Genomic DNA, 18,810 nt, shown 5'->3' on the forward strand with positions numbered 1-18,810 from the left:
GTTTTTTTTTTAATGTGTGCTCTCCATGCAGCTTCATTTATTGAACTGAAATAAATCTGGGGCATAGCAGAGAGGACCACTTCTATTGGGAAATCTCATCTAGCCCATTAGGGGGTTGTTCTCTCATAAAATGGGAGTAAAAATGCGGTTTTGAATGTGTGTTGGATTTTTCTAACTCCAAACTGCATCATGCGTGACTTCTGCCTCAATACATTTACCCCCAGTTCTTGGGCACGCTTGTGTCTGTAAAGCTCTCCAGATACTTGGCTAAGTGTCGCGTGGGTGACAGGGGCTCAGCAAGAGCTTTTCTCCTCTATAGATCATCTAATAGAGAAGATTGCTTCTGTTATTTATTATTGAGATATTTCATTTCTGTCTCATCGGTCTGTGTCATATATAAGAGCTACGAGTAACAGCATTTTTTAGCAGATAACTCCCATCATGTATCATGCTGATAACCTTCACACGTCTGATAATTTAGAAAACAGCTTGAAATTTATGGCACTGCCTTGTAACTATAAGTGACTGATGACAACATATATATTTAATAACAACACATTTTTCTCAGCGCTGTGAACTGAAAGAAAAGGGTTGGGTGGAACGAATTGCCCTCTGTTACACATCATAAATCCCCAAACTGCACAGTGCATCGTCTGCTTGTGTTTGGAGCAGGTGCAGAGTGCTCCTTGCTGTTTCAACTGTCAGCATGGAGATAGTGCTTGCTTTCCAGCAACTACACATCATACGTGCCAGCTCTCTCCTCCTTATACTCTTGTAAAGCAACAAATTTCCTGGCAGCTTCTGCAAAGAGGTGTAATAGAACTATCATTAGGAGAAGGTGATGAACATAATGTGAGTTCTTAACAGAGGCAGTAAGCGATGCAAAGCTATTAACATCTTTCCAAAACAAGTAACGACTGAAAGGTTACTTCTCAGCTTTATTGCTAAAAGTGTGGTGGTATTTTTAAGCAGATAATATTTTGTTTTCACTTATCTGTGATTTTTTTTTATTACAAAATCTCGAGCTACGTATTGCTTATTGACATTAAAGCTTCAAACCTACTAAAATATGCTCTATTGACTGAATTGATAAATGAAAATTTAGACATGGAATTTTATGTATGATTTCTGCTAATGAGGGATCTTAGCCCAGCGTTGTTCATTTGCCACTGAATTGATCATTCACCGAGGCTTTCCCATTTCTTTTTTTCATGTTAAAGTATGCTCTTTTCATTTGAATATTCTCAAAGTGTGAGGCAGTAGTAATACTTCTGAGCTGCTTACTAAATAACTGAGCTCTGTGGAGAAGAGTATCACACAGCATGTACAGATAGGAAACCCAGGAGAAGGAATGGAGACTTTTGGTGGTGAGGTGTGAGCGCTGAGCAGAGTGAACTGAGAATTAGAAAGTTCTTCTGTATGAAGCATTAATTAGTGATTGTGTTTGGAGTGAAGTTTGAAGTCCAGTCGGACAAATGTTGCATGGCTTGCCTATGTTGGCATCTGAATTGGAGTTTACATTGTGATGTGATTGACAGAGTGGAAGTCAGAGGCTGCAGTTCAGAGCCATAGGATGAGGTGGTAACAGTGAGTGACAATGTTTCTCCCATGTCTTAACACTTATTACATATCAGTATTAAAAACAATGACTCTGGGTGAGTGAATTTCTTTGTACTTGTGAAAGGTTGTCAACCCAGGGGTAGGATACAATTATTGCATTACATGAATGTTACCCAAAATAGATGCCCAAGCATGCAAAACTTTTCCAACACACGTTATTTAACGTTTTTATTTTATGAGGGATGTAACAGGATTATTCCTGTAAACCCAAATCAGGCTATTGTCTTCAAAGAGTGGAAAGTTTGGAGCCAAAAGTATCATTTGGAAGCGAAATGTTTTTCAGCTGCAAGTAATATTAATAGTAATTGTCACTTAGTGGTCTTTCATTTGGTAGAAACAAACTATCAAAATGATAATTGTAGGATTCATTGGGCTATAGATTGATTAACAAAGTAGACAAGCAAGTGGGCAGTGTGCATGGAACCAGGACTGTGTCTCTTGTGAAGTTGGCTTAGATGGAATCAGGGGAGCAAAGCCCATTTTGTACCATTTGTCCAAAGAATAAACATATGCCACGTCAGAAATAGAACAGTTGGAGACAATTGCTGCATGGGCCACTGATGAGAAATAGCTGAAGAAAAATGTGGGGGTGATTAGACTTCTTTCAAGCCAGCTGGCAGAATAAAGGGCACACAGGAGGCTGGGATGGCATTGTGGTGGAACCAGGGGTTGCGCACTGCGGTGACACCAAATGCACCTGATAACATCTTTCCCAGAGCTCTTCATTGGGTGAAAGAACTCTGTACGCGTTATGAATGGGCAAGAAGAGTGAGATTCTGCATGAAATGAGCTGCCTTGAAAAACTGAGATTGTGACTTGGTTTCTAGTGAAAGTTGAAATGATTCTAAGTCTAAAAAAATCCATTTGATATTTTTAAAACCGTCCTTTACAATGTTGTGCTTTATTTACTGAGAGCAGGCTGAAGTGCTCAGGTAACACAGTGTATTATCTGTAAAGAAGTTGTGTATTACTTTGGACTTTTCTTTATAACCTTCTGACTCATTGTAAAGCCACCCGACAGTGCAGTGTTTGCGTCAGGATGTTCAAAGTCTTAACTCTGGGTTTTTCAGTTCTGCTGAGGTGTGGACTGATTGATTGTGACATAGCAGAGCCAAGCTTAAAATGAAAACTGAACCTCTGTAAGGTTGAAAAGCTGCAATGCCTGTTATTGAAACAAAGCTCGCCCAAGCAAATTGTTGTTCGTGTCTGGTTTTGGGGATATGTATGACTTCTGTTGTGTGACAGCCTATGGGCTCTGTCACATTATATAATGAGATTAGAATAGGCTTTCTTTATATGAAAAAAGTTCTTCTAGATCATTCATAAATTTCTAAATGGGAGTCATTCTGTAAGCAGAGCTAATTTTCTTTTCCTGTTCTCTCCTGCCATTCTGTGATATGAGAACACTTTGTTCTCCACGAGAGTCTTCACTTGGAGCTTTGGTTTCTCACAGACATAATTAACTAGGAAAGACACTGGGTTTTCTTAGGCATCTTCATCAAGGCGTGCAGGGGAACAGATCCCATGCCCAAGGCTGGCTTTCCTTCCAGCTTCATGTACCTCATTTATCTCTCCTTTTCTTGCCTGAACACAAAATGACCGTTCCAGATACAAACATGGGTTTCGGTTCAGGAAATGCAGCTTCATAACGGTGTTATTTCCTCACCAAACTGTCACACTATGGGACATCTTTTGATTTTCAGATGTGTTTATTTCCCCAGTAATTGCATGGTTTACTTGACATCTGCCTTTCTTATGTGTCTGTGTCTCGCATTAGGCTCTGCTTTCTTTGAATAACCTACAGATGAGATGTTTGCCTCTAAGTGTTATCTTATTTCCTGTGTATCAATAAAAGGAAATTAAGCATATGCCATTGTAACTGTTGTTTTCCATTTTCTTACCAGTTTGCTGTTTTGTGGTTCATAAGAGATGCCATGAGTTCGTTACCTTCTCTTGTCCTGGAGCTGACAAAGGACCTGACACTGATGTAAGTACATTGCCATTTTATAAGCTGCTCTAAGTATTTTTATGTTGTAGCATTTAATTCTGAGAAGATATTACAAACAGTATCAATAGGTTCTAAATGGTTGATGTTTATAGATGTTTATGCACCCAACATATTTCAAGGTATAACTTCAAAGTTGACTCTGTTCCTTGTCCCCTGTACACACAAGGATCTGCAGCTCTGACTGCATGCCAGTGGTGAGATCCAACCTAATCTCAAGCCAGCAGGCTTATCTGAGATAGGTTATCTGAAACTTATATACGTGCTCGTGCTAGTGCACCCATCAGGATACACCCGTTCCATCTTGCCCCATCAATACATGCATATACAAGTAGCATTTTTGGTCAACAATCAAACTTTCATCACATCTGCCTATATGGTGAGACATATCTACAAGAATGAACTGTTTGTTCACGTAAAAATAACATTTATTTGGGATTTCTAAATTCCACTTTACAGTGAAGTAATTTAACATCTGCTTATGGGAACAATGCATTCCAAGTGTTCTTTGTCTAAATGGCTCTGTTTTGTCTCTTGTAACGTATTCATGCTCTAGATTGTAGGCTATTATCTCCTCTGATGAAACACACCAGAAGACTTTTCTTACTAAGTTTTAATGTGCTTCTCATGAATGGTTTTAATATGCTAGACATGAAATTAGTGAACAATGAGCAGAAGCTGCAAGGGGGGTTGGAAAGTTTTCTTATTTTTTAGCTTAACTACAGAGCTTAAGTACAGTAGCTGAAGTTCCAGTCTGAGATCTGAAAAGTATTTTAAAGGCAGTTTGTCAAACATTTCACATAATGTGAAAATCTTTAAATTTAATAAATTTTAATAAATTTAGGCACATAAGACATGCTTATCTTTGTGGCAGCAGACTGAGGTTGCTGGCAGAAACACTGCTGCCCTCAACACCCATTTCTTCTCCTCATAACTTTCCTCTGCCTTGTGTAGGGTTTCCTTCTTAAGCTCTCTCAGGTGATAGGCATTTGTTATGAGTTTCTGTATCACAGAACTGTGTGTGATGTTCCTAGTCAGAGCAGCAAGGAGCCAGCAGGTCAGGATCAAAGGACAGTGTAGAGCTGCTAACGAAATGCTTGGAATATGCTCTGCACTTCCAAGGGTGTATTATTCTGCTTCCAGTAACAGTTATAAACTATCATGCACTGCCCAGCTCACATAAATCAGGGGATATTCACAATCGCTTCACTGGAATAATTATCAGTTCAAAATATTTTGCTTGATAAAGAGAATCTGAAGTCTGGCAGCCACAGAGACACCTCTTAACCAGGAGCTGCAGAACATCAATGTATGGAACATTTCCCACTGCGAAACAAAAATCTTTTGCAGCCAAAGGAGGCAGTGCTTGCAGGTGCGTTCCCACACATCCTGCTGAGGTCCAGGTATCTAGGACACGATGGCAAGCATTTATTTATAGATTTTTCTCGAGGCGAGGTAGTGTGGCATTTACACTGTGTGCCTCGGGGGATGTGGAGGGTTTCTGAGCAGCAAAGTTCATTAGTCATTTAGGGAGACACCAAAGAGGGGAAACCCTTCATTTTTGTAGACATCATTTTGATTTCCACAGAAGGGTTTGTATGGTTGAAGGACGAGGTCTGAGCAGATTTTGAAAATATACTTTTTTTTGAATGAGAGAATTAGGATATTTTTGTTATAAACCATGTGCAAACAATTTCCGATTGCAGAGGGACTGTGATCAGTTCTGGGGCTGCTGCAATGCCCTGCAAGTAGAGGAAGCTCCTCACTCTCAGTCATTTCCCTAAATGGTTTGAACACCTGCAAGAAAACTTAGTTACAAATCAGGCAATTCAGAAAAGAAAAAAAGGTTTTCACACCTTCACAGACCTTATCTTATTTCCTATATGTGGAAAGAAATGCTAAGGGTTTTGGACTGCTTTCCATGACCCTTTCTAAGCTGGAGTTTGGCATTGGACTTGGGGCTCACGTCAGGCTCAGAGCAGTGCTCCTGGCACCTCCTGGTTGGCTCTGCTGGCATTATGCCTTTATATCTGCAGGAAGCATGCATATATATTCATGCCAGGAGGCTGGTTTCAGAATATTACCAAGGTGCGTTTTTTGGGGGGAAATATTTCCAGATTTCAGAGTAAAAGAAGATAGCTGCTTTACTGCTCTTTACTGGGAATTCAAAACAGAACAAAATAGAACGAGAACAAAAAAGCAGCTGGAAGCACAGCATTAAGACTTAGCCGAGAACCCAGTTCAAAAGGGATTTTAATCAGAAAGCCGTGCAGCCCTTCTCCCAGGGATAATGAAAAGTAGCAGCAGGCTGGGGCTGCTTTGCCTTTAACCATTTGGTTATTGGACACAGAGAGGGACACAAGCAACAAACACACATCACTGGTTCATATTATAGACAACAAGATCTTTGTTCTCGCTAATCTGAGTGTTGGGTGACAGGCAATCTTAGACCAGAAATATTTTCCTGGTAATTAAAATAAATATCTGCTCACTTTATCACAGAAGGTACACAAAGGCAGGCAAGTCTGGCAAATAGCAAAGTTTCCTCCCTGCCAGAATAACAAAAATATACTCCTAAAGGCCAGCTCTTGTTAATGGTGGGACCCTGAAGCAGCTCTGATGCTTTTAAATCTTTCATTGTACACTTGAAGAAAAGAAAATATAGAAATCCCTTTATGTATCATTTAAAATAACAACTTAGTAGGTTTGGTGTTTGTTTGTTTTTTGTTTTTTGTTTTTTTGTAATTAGAATTATTAATTGGAATGGCTTTGCTTGCAGCAGATACTGGTAGATATTTTTTTTATAAAGCAATTACAATGTGAGCATAACTTCTGTCAAAATGGCATTCTTTATAATATTCCTACTCCCTTTTCCTACAAAGCAAGTCCAAGGGACAAAAAAAAACCCAACACATTACATTCAGTGCAGCGAGTAGTTTAAAATGTTATGGTACAGCAAGAATGCCTTTCTTACAAGAGCAAGTGCTTGTGAGTACTCTGAATTGTGCATCTCTGCAGAGTATTGGAAGTAATTTATAGAGAAATGAGTGTGCCATGAGGGTGTTACTTATGGTTTTGACCTAAAAGCCTCAAAAATTAACCGTAGGGCAAACTTGCCTATAAAAATGTAATTTTAAGCATTTAATAATGATTTTGACATGTGAATATTTCAATACAGTGACTGAAATTTCAGTTCAAGCAGGACCAGCCCTGAGTTAAAGCTTCTTTTAATGGCTGAGGGAGAAATTCAAATGAGAAATGTCTGAAGAAAGATGATATTGGTGTGGTGTGAATAGCCTGCATGCAATCAGCCTGCACTGAGGTTGCACCATGGATGGGCTCACAAACTTTGCCTACTTTACAAACCCTTCCTTCTGCTCTGCCAAGACAGCCCTTGGGTTGACTCTTTCTCAAAGGAGAAAAGAGCTCTGGAAAAGAGCAGTGCAAATCTTTTCCTTCCTGTGCTTCTAAGAAAGACATGAGGGGTGACTGCCCATGTCAGCTGAGCCCCATTCACTGGGGTTTCCATCCCAGTTTCAGTTCATAGAGCTCATGCCTGAGGCACTGCATAGGTGCAGTGCAATATTCAGTATAACACAGATGATCCTCAGAAGAGTTAATAACCAAAGAGAGTACTGCTGAGAGATAGATAGGAAATTTGTATAAATGATGGACCTAAAAATATCAGCAATTTTCATAAGAAGTTAGCATCTGAGAACAATGATTAGGCAGTCATATTATAGGAGAACTCTCAGCAAAGTTATTCCCAATAGTAAAAAGAAACCTTGTTGATAGGGCTGCAGTTTTAACAGCAGTAAGTACAACTGATGAAGCAATCTGCTGGGCACTGATTTACAATCAGAACTTCCCAACAGTGAAGCTGACATTATTCCAACAGCCCGTGTTGTTAGAGGATATTTAGTTGTCCGGGTTAAGTTTAATTTAGTTATTTCTTTGTCATCTCACAGTCACCATTCCAGAAGTTTCTTGTGTCAATCCTTAAGCTGTGCGTAAATGGAATGATGCGATATTGGGATGTAGAGGGGGAAGAAAACTTAAGAGTTACTGATCATTTTCTCTTGCATGAGAACGCGTGTAAAATGTAACGCAGGCATCTCTATTGGGTTCCACCTCCACAATCATGTGTTAGTAAGAAGTCTCATTATGGCATCCTGAACTTAAAAGCTGGCTGGATGGCACACGGGCACGGAGCACCGAGATGCTGCAGAATGCAGAACACTTTTAGCAGTGTCAGTTTGTGAGATGGCAGTTCTTGCACCAAAATTAGATGAAATCTTAATTTGGAATAAAACGAGTGGGCTACTTTTGTAAAGCACTGTAGGTCCCATATGCCACAAATAATTCTGGGATGTGTCACCAGGGAGCATACCTATCTTTGTAAATTGTTGGTAGCTGTTTCCTTGGGCTGCTGGCAGAAATGTGCTAATAATTGCTGAGTTAACTGATAGGGGCTCTGTTTCTGAGTATAAATCGAACTCTGGGTTGAGGGAATGAGAAGTACTTGTAGGAGAAAGAGGGTTATTTCATCCTTGGGTTTTGCCCATGGAGCAGAGGGAAGAGAGGAGGGCAAAGGGAGCTGGGGCCATACCCTGCATAGCAGGAGGGGCTCCTCCTCCTGGCTGAGCTCTGTGCATCAGTCCAGCCCTGGTAGAGCCTTTGGGAAGCTTCACATAAACAAATTCTGTTTGGTTATTGGGCTTTTGTCATCTGGTTTGCTTCCTCTTCATTTCAATTGTCCATTACCAAGGTAACATCCAAGCAGTTCACAGATTTTCTTTAGGTTTTAGAAGAGATCAGAGTGCCTTTGAAACAGCCAGTGATAGCAGGGAACATGTATTCCATGATACTGTTGTTGGGAAATGCTTTCTCATGTTTATAATTGGTCAGATTTGTGTAACAACCTGGTGAGTATTGATACCAGCAGGGTTTAGACCAACAACATGTTACGTGCACTGAAGGATGTTGTTCTACCCCTTCCACTGAAGCACCAGTCATGGTCCCTTCCGTGATCTGACTTCAGCTATTCCCTTGCAGATAAACATTGGTGTGACCCATGTGATTAATGAAACTTAATCCTTAAAACACCGGTGATGGCAGGCTGAGCTCACAAAGTAAAAGCAAAAGCATGTAATACGTTCTGCTAATGAGAACTTAATAGGTACAAGGGTCAGAGACTGAGTTTTTCTTTCCTCTTTTTGTCCCCATGAGGAGGGTACTTGCTGAACTAAGGCATGAAAGAAATTTCTCTGTGTTGGGAAAACCGTTGTAATCTGTAACAAAGCTACTTTCAGGTCTGTTTCTATGGCAACTGGAACATCAGACCAGCAAAGAATGGATCAGAAAGTAGATAAAAGCCTCTATAAAAATAGTTACAGAAAGCATATGCAAAGCTTTGGCTACTTTTGTTTCTCTACAGTACCCCCCCCCCCCCCCAAAAAAAATAAAAAAATAAATAAAATAAATAAAATATATATATAATAGCACCACAAAACTTGGGGTTTTTTGAAACCTGGTTATTGTGATCAGTACCAGAGGATGAATTGAATCATAGTAAATGATGGCAATCTGAACCCCACTGTCCTAGCACATAACCAGAAGAAGACCTGGCTATCTGCCTTATAAATAGCTGCATTAATCCTTCCTTAGTTCAAATCCACTTTCGTTTTTCAAGGTATGTCTTAGTACCTACAGATTGACCTACTTAGGAATGAGTCATGTTGTATTGTTCGGTCTGGAAGCCCAAAATGCCATTCCTCACCACATTGCTCTTCAAAAATATTTAAAAGGTTTTTAATTTACTTAATTCAAATAAGACTTCTAAAAAGCAGGGACTGCAGGTAGTAGTCTTCAAACTTTATTCATGTTATCCTGTTAACTTTGTTCTCAGTCCTGAGATTAAATGAAGTCAATAGTAAAGTATAATTTCCAGTACTTCTCCATTCCAAAAGAGCACTTCTGCATGTGTGAATGCTTGTTAATATAAAAGAGGAAATAAGAATTAACCAAGAAAAGGTGGAAACTTTGAATATGGAAAGTTTGAAGTTGGGAAAGTATAGAGGGTAAACAGCAGCAAGTCAGCAGCTCTGGTTTGATTTGGATAAATGGGGCGTGATAATGGACTGTGTGCTTCTGGCTGCCACCGCTGGGCACTGGGAGCCCCAAGGGCTCTGCCCGCTGAAGGAAATGACTTTAACATAAGAAGCAGTAGAAATTCAAGCAGTCCTGTAACTTTTAGGAGCTACGTACAATCCCTCAGTGTTAACATCTGTCACTTGTATCTTCGTGCGCCAAGAGCATGATTGGACCATTCACGGAGACAAAAAGAGCTGTGCAATCAACAGACTTTGTTCAATATTCCCACACAGAGGGGATTTGCAATAAATAATATGAAAGGCTTCAGTCAAACGCAAATGGTGTTATATTTAATGCACCCGATTTAGAAACATGCCTCTCAGAGGTAAAATTAAGCAAAATAGAAATACACACTTCCTTTCTTTTTAATTTGCTGGAAGGAGATTATGCAATAAAAAGGGCAGAAAATGTTCTCTTCTACCATTCCATACTAATCCTTTGCTCTGATGTGAGAAGGTACAACTGTTTACTGATCTTACCAGCTCAAATCAAATCAAAGTGTTTCCCAGAGCTTTGTGTTTTGCAGTAATGAAGCCTTTAGGTCAAACGAGGAGAATGATGCTGCGCCAGGACGTAGACCTGAATGGCCACCAGGTCTACGAGTTACTCTGTACACCTAAATTAAGTCGCTGTAATGACATAATAGTCCTAAAATAGCTGCTGTAATAAAAGTTTAGTTTCAAACAGTTCTGAAATGAATGAGAGAAAAGTGCTTTTTCTTCTCCTTGTTAGCTGCCACTGAACAGCACTTTGTTTTGATCTCGCTGCTCCTGTCAGAGCGCAGCCCATTCCCTCAGGTTCATTACTGCGCGTGTTGCCAGTACTGTTGGTTTCTCTCCAAGACTTCGGGCCGTTTGTCATTGCAGTAAAAGACCGATGCATCTTAATCGATGCAGCCTTCCAAAAATTAAACATTTCCTGCAGCAGCGGTTCAAAACGACCGCGTTTCAAAATGAAGTACCCTCTTAATACATGGATTTTTGGTCTTCTCAGAATATCACACATGAGGAAACCTCTAAGGTGATGGTATTTTCTGAATGAAAACCTCTTGGTAAAATCTTCCCTATTCTAAAGAGGACACGAAATTCCTCTTGCACACAGATGGGCTGTATGCACACAGATGCTGTTCCCTGTATGTGCCCAGTGATGTTTGCGTTCACCATTGGAGTCAGCAGAAGAAGGCACTACAAGCCTTTGAAAATTAGGCTGATAAATCATGACACCAGATCTAGAAGTGTGGGTTACGCACTGTTTAAAATATCCATTAAGATGCATGCTGTTTGCACTGGCTTTTGCTTATGCAATTGCATGCCTGTTTGTATATAAACACCAAGTAACTAATGATAAATAGTGATATACTCCCTATATGTTTAAAAAGCATTGTAGTTGTGCTGATATGATACACAAAAAGCTCAGTGCTGCAGGTAGGTTTAGGTGAACTTCATAGAATGAGAATTTCAAAAGAGAGAAGGAAAAAGTGTCTTAACTGGAGTTCTCTGGTGTCCAAATCCTTCTGCAAAATCCAGCAAGTACAGCCAGCTAGAAAAATACTATAAATAAATCCGCTAATGTTATTCTGACTTCAAAGATAACAACTTAAAAGTGAAGTCTGTCAATAAAGGGAGAAAACTAATAGGTTAGAATAAAAAAGAAAAATGAAGGGAAAATTGGATTAGTTCTTTGCTAATGATGTTCCATAATTAGATATCCCTAATGGATGGGTTGAATAATATATTTGACTGTAACTTTAGTTTGTGGTAGACTGCTATGTCTGATTGTATTATGTCTGCAAAGAAAGAACCAGCATTGCTTTTGCAGTAAGTCCATTTTTCTCAAAGTGCTCTCATTTCTAAAGTGATGTCTCTCAATCTCCTTGTGCAGTGTTCCCTTGTTCCCTGCTTTCTCATGAGGTCAGTCCTTTGATGGAAAGGGATCTTGTGCCCATCTTCTCATCTATGCAGCGTCTGCTTTGGCCTCACATATTCTCAAGTTTACTCAGCTGTCTAATGACTTATCCCTGACTGGCATCTTGTATGTTGCAATGTTCCTTATCTACAGCCTAATTAAAGTAAAACATACACTGTCTGTATCTGGTTCAATTAAAAGGAATTGGTCGGACTGGTCTCAGTGCTCTTCAAAGCATTTTGCTGGGCTGTGCTGTCCCTGTAAGATGACTTGTCATCTCTTGAGACAGTATCTTGAAGAAAGATGGGACAAAATGCCGGGCTGCATAACTAAAATTAGATCAAAATGTGCATCTTTCTGCTCTAATTTGTATAGTTCACTTTCTGTAATACCTCCTGTAGCCAAACTTGATTCACTCTCTTTCCATTCTGCTGTTCGCTTGGCGTTGATGAGTGATATTTTCCTTAAGTTCTCGGTATTCTTTTGCTGTCTGTGGTTAGTTGATCATGCTTACAAGACAAGGCTCAAGCCCTTACTCTCCTCTTGTGTTGCACACCTGTGTCTTGTTGGAAGTTGTGTCTACAGAAGGTGGTGCCAGTGTGTCTCCATTAACCAGCTGGCAGTGTTTTGGAGCAGTCAGCCACCTTCCCTTCAGCTAAAACCATTTCACCCTGCTCATTTTTCTGTTTTTAGTGGCCAACGGAGTTAGTTGCAGCTTCCATTGAAGCGTGGGACAGGTGCACACAGTGAGAATGGATTTGTTGAGGTTCTGTTGATAGTTAATTCAGGAGAGCAAGGTGAAAAAACAACAAACAAGCAAATGGGAAAAGGTAGCGACACACACAACTGTATTTTCATTCTACAGTTTCATTTATAATCAACAGCTGTCCAGCAGACTTGAAACGTGATTGGTCTTGAAGCAAAAAAGTGCTTTGGTTGAAAGCAGAGCACGCTGTGAACTGCACTTCCTTGCATTGCTGTGTTTTCCTTTGGGATATTTCCATGCCCTGGCTGTGTGCGAGCCTGCAGCATCCCAAAAATGCTCTGTGGTTGCATCCAGAGATGCTGTGACTGCACAGAAGTATTCCCCGTTTTTCTTTAATGGGTATTTAATCGTTGTTTAAAACAAATTGAATTATTCTATGGAAAAGCAAATCTTTTATTTGCTTGTGATATCATAGAATGACAGGGAGAACAAATGGGAATTCTTGCTGGCGGTTTGGGTGACTCATTGAGGGCTGATGGAGTATCTGTTAAGTGCTTCAAATTGAAGTTTGAGATTTAGCTACAAAATTCATCATCCCGCAATAAAGAGGAAAATTTAGTTGCGTTGTCAGTGCATAAGATGAAAATTTACTGAAGCTGGATGAGGAAATTCAATCTGCATTCTTTAAGAACCTAGAAACTATCAGCCAGCGAGTAATGAGGCAGCAATGAGTGGAGAAGCCAACTCTTCATATTAGCACAGCTTTTGGTGAGCTCTCTGCAAGCTTCTTACTGCTGCCTTTGTGCTTTCCAATTTCAGGCTGGTTTTATCAGAGAGCAATGTGTGGCACATCAGGGTGTGTCGCCCATCCTGAAGCTCAGTCCTTGCAACTTAATTCCCTGTTCTAGCAATTAATTCATCCCACCACTTCTCTCCTGGCTATTTCCCCACCTGTTTATAAGGACAGAGATTTTCCTTTTCAAGGGAGAAGTGAAGATAGGGAGAAAAATTTTCTAATCAAGAAGAAATGGAATCTCTTCCTTAATAAGGGCTCCATTTGTGTTAATACAGTGAGATATTTCAGGCGTTCGTTTTAAGGCCATCTGAAAAGATTGCAGCTTTGAAAGATACTGAATATTTAAAATGAGTGTTCTAAGATGTTCCGAATTCTCAAGGGGCAGATTAATAACTTCAAGCTAAAATATTGCAAAATAAGAAAGTTATATTCCAACGAGTTTTCTGCCTGCTTAAAATAACCCAGCTGTGAAACTGGAAGTATGTGGTACTAAGTGTTCTTTGTTCAGAGTTTAAAAATAATTCAAAGCCCCAGAGATTTGGAAGCAGATGTCTTTGCTTCAGGATTCAGAAGGCCCCAACAATGAGAGTATCTCACTCTCAGCATGCTGATTTCCTATTCACACCGACCCCATTTATGCACAGCAAAGTTTCTTTTTCCAAGAGTTCGCGGAGATACGAGTTGGTTTGGTTTGGTTTTTGTCACACAGTGTGTTCTTGGGTTGATTGCTGTGCTGTCTGATTCCCTGATGGACCACAGGGAGCTCAGCCTGAGTGCCAGCAGGGTATCCCCGAGCTTCCAACCATGGGCTGGCTCCTGCCTGGACTCATGCACTGAGCTTAGCATGTGCGTTACATTGGGAAGCAGCAATGAGCAGTGAGCATCTCCCATGGGCTCTCTCATTTGATCTTTGTTCCTGGCTGTATTTCTTCTCTAACAACCCTACTGCCTTCAGCAGCTCCATACAGATGCCCCCTTCTTTGAAATGAAGTCACATTTTTAATAGGTTGCCATTTTAACCCATGGTTCACAGGATAAATGACCAGTTTATTGGATTCTCTGCTTATGCTGGATTGTTTATTTCATAACGCTGTGGGCAGGATAACCAACCCAATAGTGTCTCAACACCATTAAATGTATTAACAATAAAAGCTGTAGGTAAAGATTTTGCAGAGAATGCTTCTTTAACAATACAATAATTAATACTTTCCTGTGTTTTTCTTCCATAGCTTTTCACTATTCATTTTTCAGCCTGCAGTTTACGTCTTTATCATTGCATATCTATTCTTCTCCACAGTGGAGCTCTTTTAAACACAGGATCTCACTTAAGAAACATTCCATGTTCGTATTTCAGACATTATTTCACTCTGTGTACTCAACACTTCTTTGCTAAACAGAGAGAGCTTTGATTAAAAAGTACCCACCTGATTCACAGACTTTGATTAGACAGACACGAAGATGTTATCCTGTTGTTTTTTTATGTTGTTACTTAGTGCAGCGTCGGGGCAAGCTGAAAATAAACTCTTATTAAATTCTGTTAAGTTAATGATATGTAATTTACTTTCAGGGAAAGACTTGAGTGACTCTCAGAGAAAAGAAAACGGAGGTTTAGTTTGGCAGACAGCAGTTATCCCTGCGAGCTGCTGGCTCAGCTCTGTGCGGCAGAGCTGCTCTACATGGGGAAACAGGGAATGGGGGGATACAGGGATGTGGGGATGCTGGGATGGGGGGATATGAGAATTCAGTGATCTGCTCTTTGTTAGATGAAGGGTAATGTAATATAAAAAGGAAGAATGCGAGATGATAGAATCCTCCAATGATGCCTGAGGCAGCTCTGTGAGATGGGAGGCTCTGTGGTCTCAGCTCTATGATCTGTCTGACCTGATCAAACCTGCTGAGATTCTGTCCCCTTTCTCTTCTCTATGGTGACAGAGGGGCTGCCAACCCCAGGGCTGTACACCTCCTTTAATAGGAGCTTTCCAAGCAGATAACTCAGGGCTGAGAGTCATCTGCCCTGTGCACAGGGGAAGGGGTGGCTGCTCCGACTGCTTCTGCCTTGTAAAGAACAGCACTGGGTGAATGCAGCACGGGGCTGAGCTGCTTCTCTGTGCACTTAAGCTTTGATTAAGCCGTGGTAAAAGCCTATTGTCGATGCGTTGCCGTTGCAGAGTCGCCTCATTTGTTGTGCCTGACATGAAATATGTAAAAAAAATGAAAAATAATAAAGCAAGACCTTGCTCTGTCATGCTTAAAGGAGCTGTGGGAGTAGGATGGAATGGGACTTGATAAATTAATGATGCTAAGTGCTGAAGGAAAATGGAAAAGTGATAAATGTAAGTAGAGAGGTGCCAATCTGCAGTGTTGTGATTGACGAGCCAGGCACATAGGTAATGGCAGAAACTGTGGGCAAGGATATAAAGGAATGCATTGAATTTAAAGCAGTTGGGTGAATTTGGGACTAACAATTAGCTGCGCTCAGCAGAACAGTGAATTAATTCTATGGGAAAGCATGTGTTTAACAAAACACATTTGTTTAAATCGCTTTAAAAATATGTTTATTTTAGGGAAGATGTGATTTTATAAATATTTAACGTTATTCCAGGTTTTTTTATCTTCTAACCCTGTGTGTTGTCTTACTGCGAGCTGAACCTTCTTCCATCTGACATTTGTGGTGAAACTTCATTTCTGTTTGAAACTGAAGTGTTTTCCAATTGTGTTTTTCAATTCACATTTTCTTAAATAACGCTCTGTCATAGATTTCTCAGCCAAGTTCAATCAGCCGTGATCAATTCTGGTGCTTTATTTTGTGCTTCGTCTGTTCCTGTTTTGCCTTGCTCATAATAACCCAAGGGCACGTTCGTTAATTTTAAGCTGAAGCCCGTTGCAGCCTTGCATGCTGGCTGGGGAGAGAGCAGTGTCTGAGGGCCTGGATATCAATAAGGCAATTGGCTTAGGAGCAGAAGCAGCTTTCCCAGTTGGAGGGCAAGCTTCATTTTGCATCGCTTGCAGCACTGAATGATGCATTAGGGCAAGCTATACCTCTGTGCCTTGCCTGCACACACACAGCAGTGGGATTGCTGGCTGCTGGGCAGGGATGGTGACGTGCACAGTGCAGGTTGTGCCTGGTAACCCCGGTGCAGGATAAATCAAAACTTCCTTCTTACAAATGTCAGCCCCTTTGCAACTTGTCTGTCTTAGCCTCAACTTCTTAACAACAGCATTCTGCCACAAGTCGTTGGATGACTTCTTTGAATCAGCAGATCTCTGCAGAGCAGCCTTGAAGTTGTCCACAGCTGGTTTGCAGAGGATGGCTGAACAGTTCATGCTCAGTGTGGAGCTGGACTTGAGTGTTGTTCCTGGGGCCAAGCAGCTGTGAGGCCACAATTCGTGTTTGCTTGAACTGTGGTTCACACTTCTTTGTCCCAACCCATTTTTTATTTGCTCATCTCCACCATGAGGTTGTGGAGATGCCCCAGGTCTAATCAGGACTACAGGAGCTGCTTCATGCTTAGCCCTGTGCCTTCCCAGGTCCTGTCCCTTCCCCTTCGTGCAGATTTCCTGCCTGACTGAGCTGTCTTACATCTCTGTGGCCAGAGGACATTTTGCATTATTATTGTAGTTTTGTCGTGCAGAGATTGCACTCATTAGGCAATGCAGGAGAACACTGTGTCTACTGGATTCAGTACATCTTTATTTCTTTAACTAGATAAAGCATTTAGCATGAATCTGAAATTCTTCAATTTATTTATTTATTTTTTTCCAAAATCAAACTTCCATTGAAGATCAGTGCATGAAACATACTTCTCTGCTGATGAATTTCTCATTATGAACTGCACCGACAGCATTTATGTTACAGCTTCAACCGACTTCATGCTAATTGCATTATATTGGAATCTAATAGCTATTATGCACATTATAATGGTTTTATCTGAAACCATTTGTGTCCTTTAAATGTTCATCTGGAGGCAGTGAATGAATGCCTCCTCCTGTTTGTCCCATGGGAGGGGTTCTATGGGCTGCCCAGTTTGGGAATACATCCCTGCTTTGCGCTGATGTTTTCCTGGGTTCCACAATGGAGACACTCTGCTACAGAAGGGTATTTTTTTCCCACATTCTTTTAGATTTTGTTTCATCTTCAAGCTAAAAAATGAAACGGAAGAAGGAAAACACTCCGAATTTCCTTCAGGTTCTTCCTGATAGGCTGCAGATGTGTGCATTGCCTCCAGGATGGGCACTACAGAAGGATGCATGCCCCATTGGTTTTCTAAGACACTTTGTTTCCTTTCCTTGTTCCTCATGTCAGACTTCTACATGTTTATCACGTTGAGTTTTTATTTTTAGCAGGATTACTATTGTGCAATTCCATTTGTGCCCGGGATTAATTTTAATAATTGTTTTCCACGCAGCCTTACGAAGGCTTAGCAAGCAGCACCACAGAAAGCCTCTGCTGATCCGCAAACTGGGATTACAGAGGAAGGATGGTTTCTTTCTCGACTCTTTACTTGCAGATTAGGGAAAATACAATTATTCTGCTCTCCTACACCATGCAATTGCCATAGATGTGCTTTATGTAACCCCTGACCAAACGTGGCAATGTAAGGCCTTTGAAGAAGGTGATTTAACATCCTGCTAAATCTTTTCCTCCCTCAGTGATGGCATCAGTGCACAGAGCTCCATTCCCAGGGCTGTCCCCATCTGCAGAGGGCACTGCCCAGGTGCTCATTGCAGGGCTTCATTTGGCCTGAGTGCTGTGAAACAGGACAGCCAGCATGGAAAAGCTTTCTCTCACATAAGGGAGAGTTATTTATTCATTTCTCCTTCTTCACTTTTTGTCTGATGCTCTTGAATCCGCATTTGCTGTATAAAATCGACCCCACAGCACTCAAGACAATGAACTTCACAAGCGATGTGTGGCAGAACTTAGGATGTGATTAATTTGCACTGACTGGGGGGAAATGTTCTTACTCACAAATGATGTCTGAGAAATAAGAAGCAGCAGGCCGAGCTTGCCTTCCTTCTTTGGAAGCGCTCAGCTGCTTTGGATGCAATGGTGTGAGATCTGGGGAGCTCCTCCGGCACCAGTAGCCTTCAGAAAAACACCTTCATTAGAGAAGGAGAAGGAGGAGAGCTGCTTTCTCTAAGCAATGCTTGTGGAATGCTCTCAGGGTGGGTAAACTCAAAAGATGCAGCTAGAAGGAGATGCTGCAGCATTCCTAAAAGCTTCGAGGAGGTCTTTGTGCATCTCCATCATTTCCTTCTACTTTGAACAGCGCCGAGTTAATTGCCAGATATTAAATATTTATAGGTGATATCACGGAGCATTGCTGCATGCTGCAGGCCCTCCCCTGGTGCTGCTGGGCTGCCAACAGTTCACTGCTCCACTACTCACAGCCCTGCTGCCTCACTGGGCTGGGTTAGCAAACCACACAAAGGCCAAACACAGCCCATGGGACTGCAGGTTCGTGTCAGCTCCTGGTTTTCATCCAACTGGGCTTTGTCTGTGGTCACAATGAAGCATTTTCTTCCTCAAGTACTAACCCTGAGTTTGAGTTCTAAATCGCAAGTAATGCAGCTGGGTAGCTCGGAATCAAGAGGCTGTGCTAAAAGCTCGTCCTTCTTTTCCTG

At 41.0% G+C, this 18,810-nt stretch overlaps 1 protein-coding gene across 2 annotated transcripts in view; it reads left to right on the plus strand.

Moving 5' to 3' along the window:
* The window catches only part of PRKCA (protein kinase C alpha), a 104,084-nt gene that overhangs the window by 37,119 nt on the left and 48,155 nt on the right, over positions 1-18,810 (plus strand). For both annotated transcript variants that reach the window (XM_015879946.2, XM_015879947.2), the window contains exon 3: positions 3,525-3,607. In XM_015879946.2, the coding sequence (XP_015735432.1) occupies positions 3,525-3,607 (83 nt within the window). The remainder of the gene's footprint in view (positions 1-3,524; positions 3,608-18,810) is intronic.

The sequence above is a fragment of the Coturnix japonica genome, chromosome 18 (genome assembly GCF_001577835.2).
Source record: "Coturnix japonica isolate 7356 chromosome 18, Coturnix japonica 2.1, whole genome shotgun sequence".
NCBI lineage: Eukaryota > Metazoa > Chordata > Aves > Galliformes > Phasianidae > Coturnix > Coturnix japonica.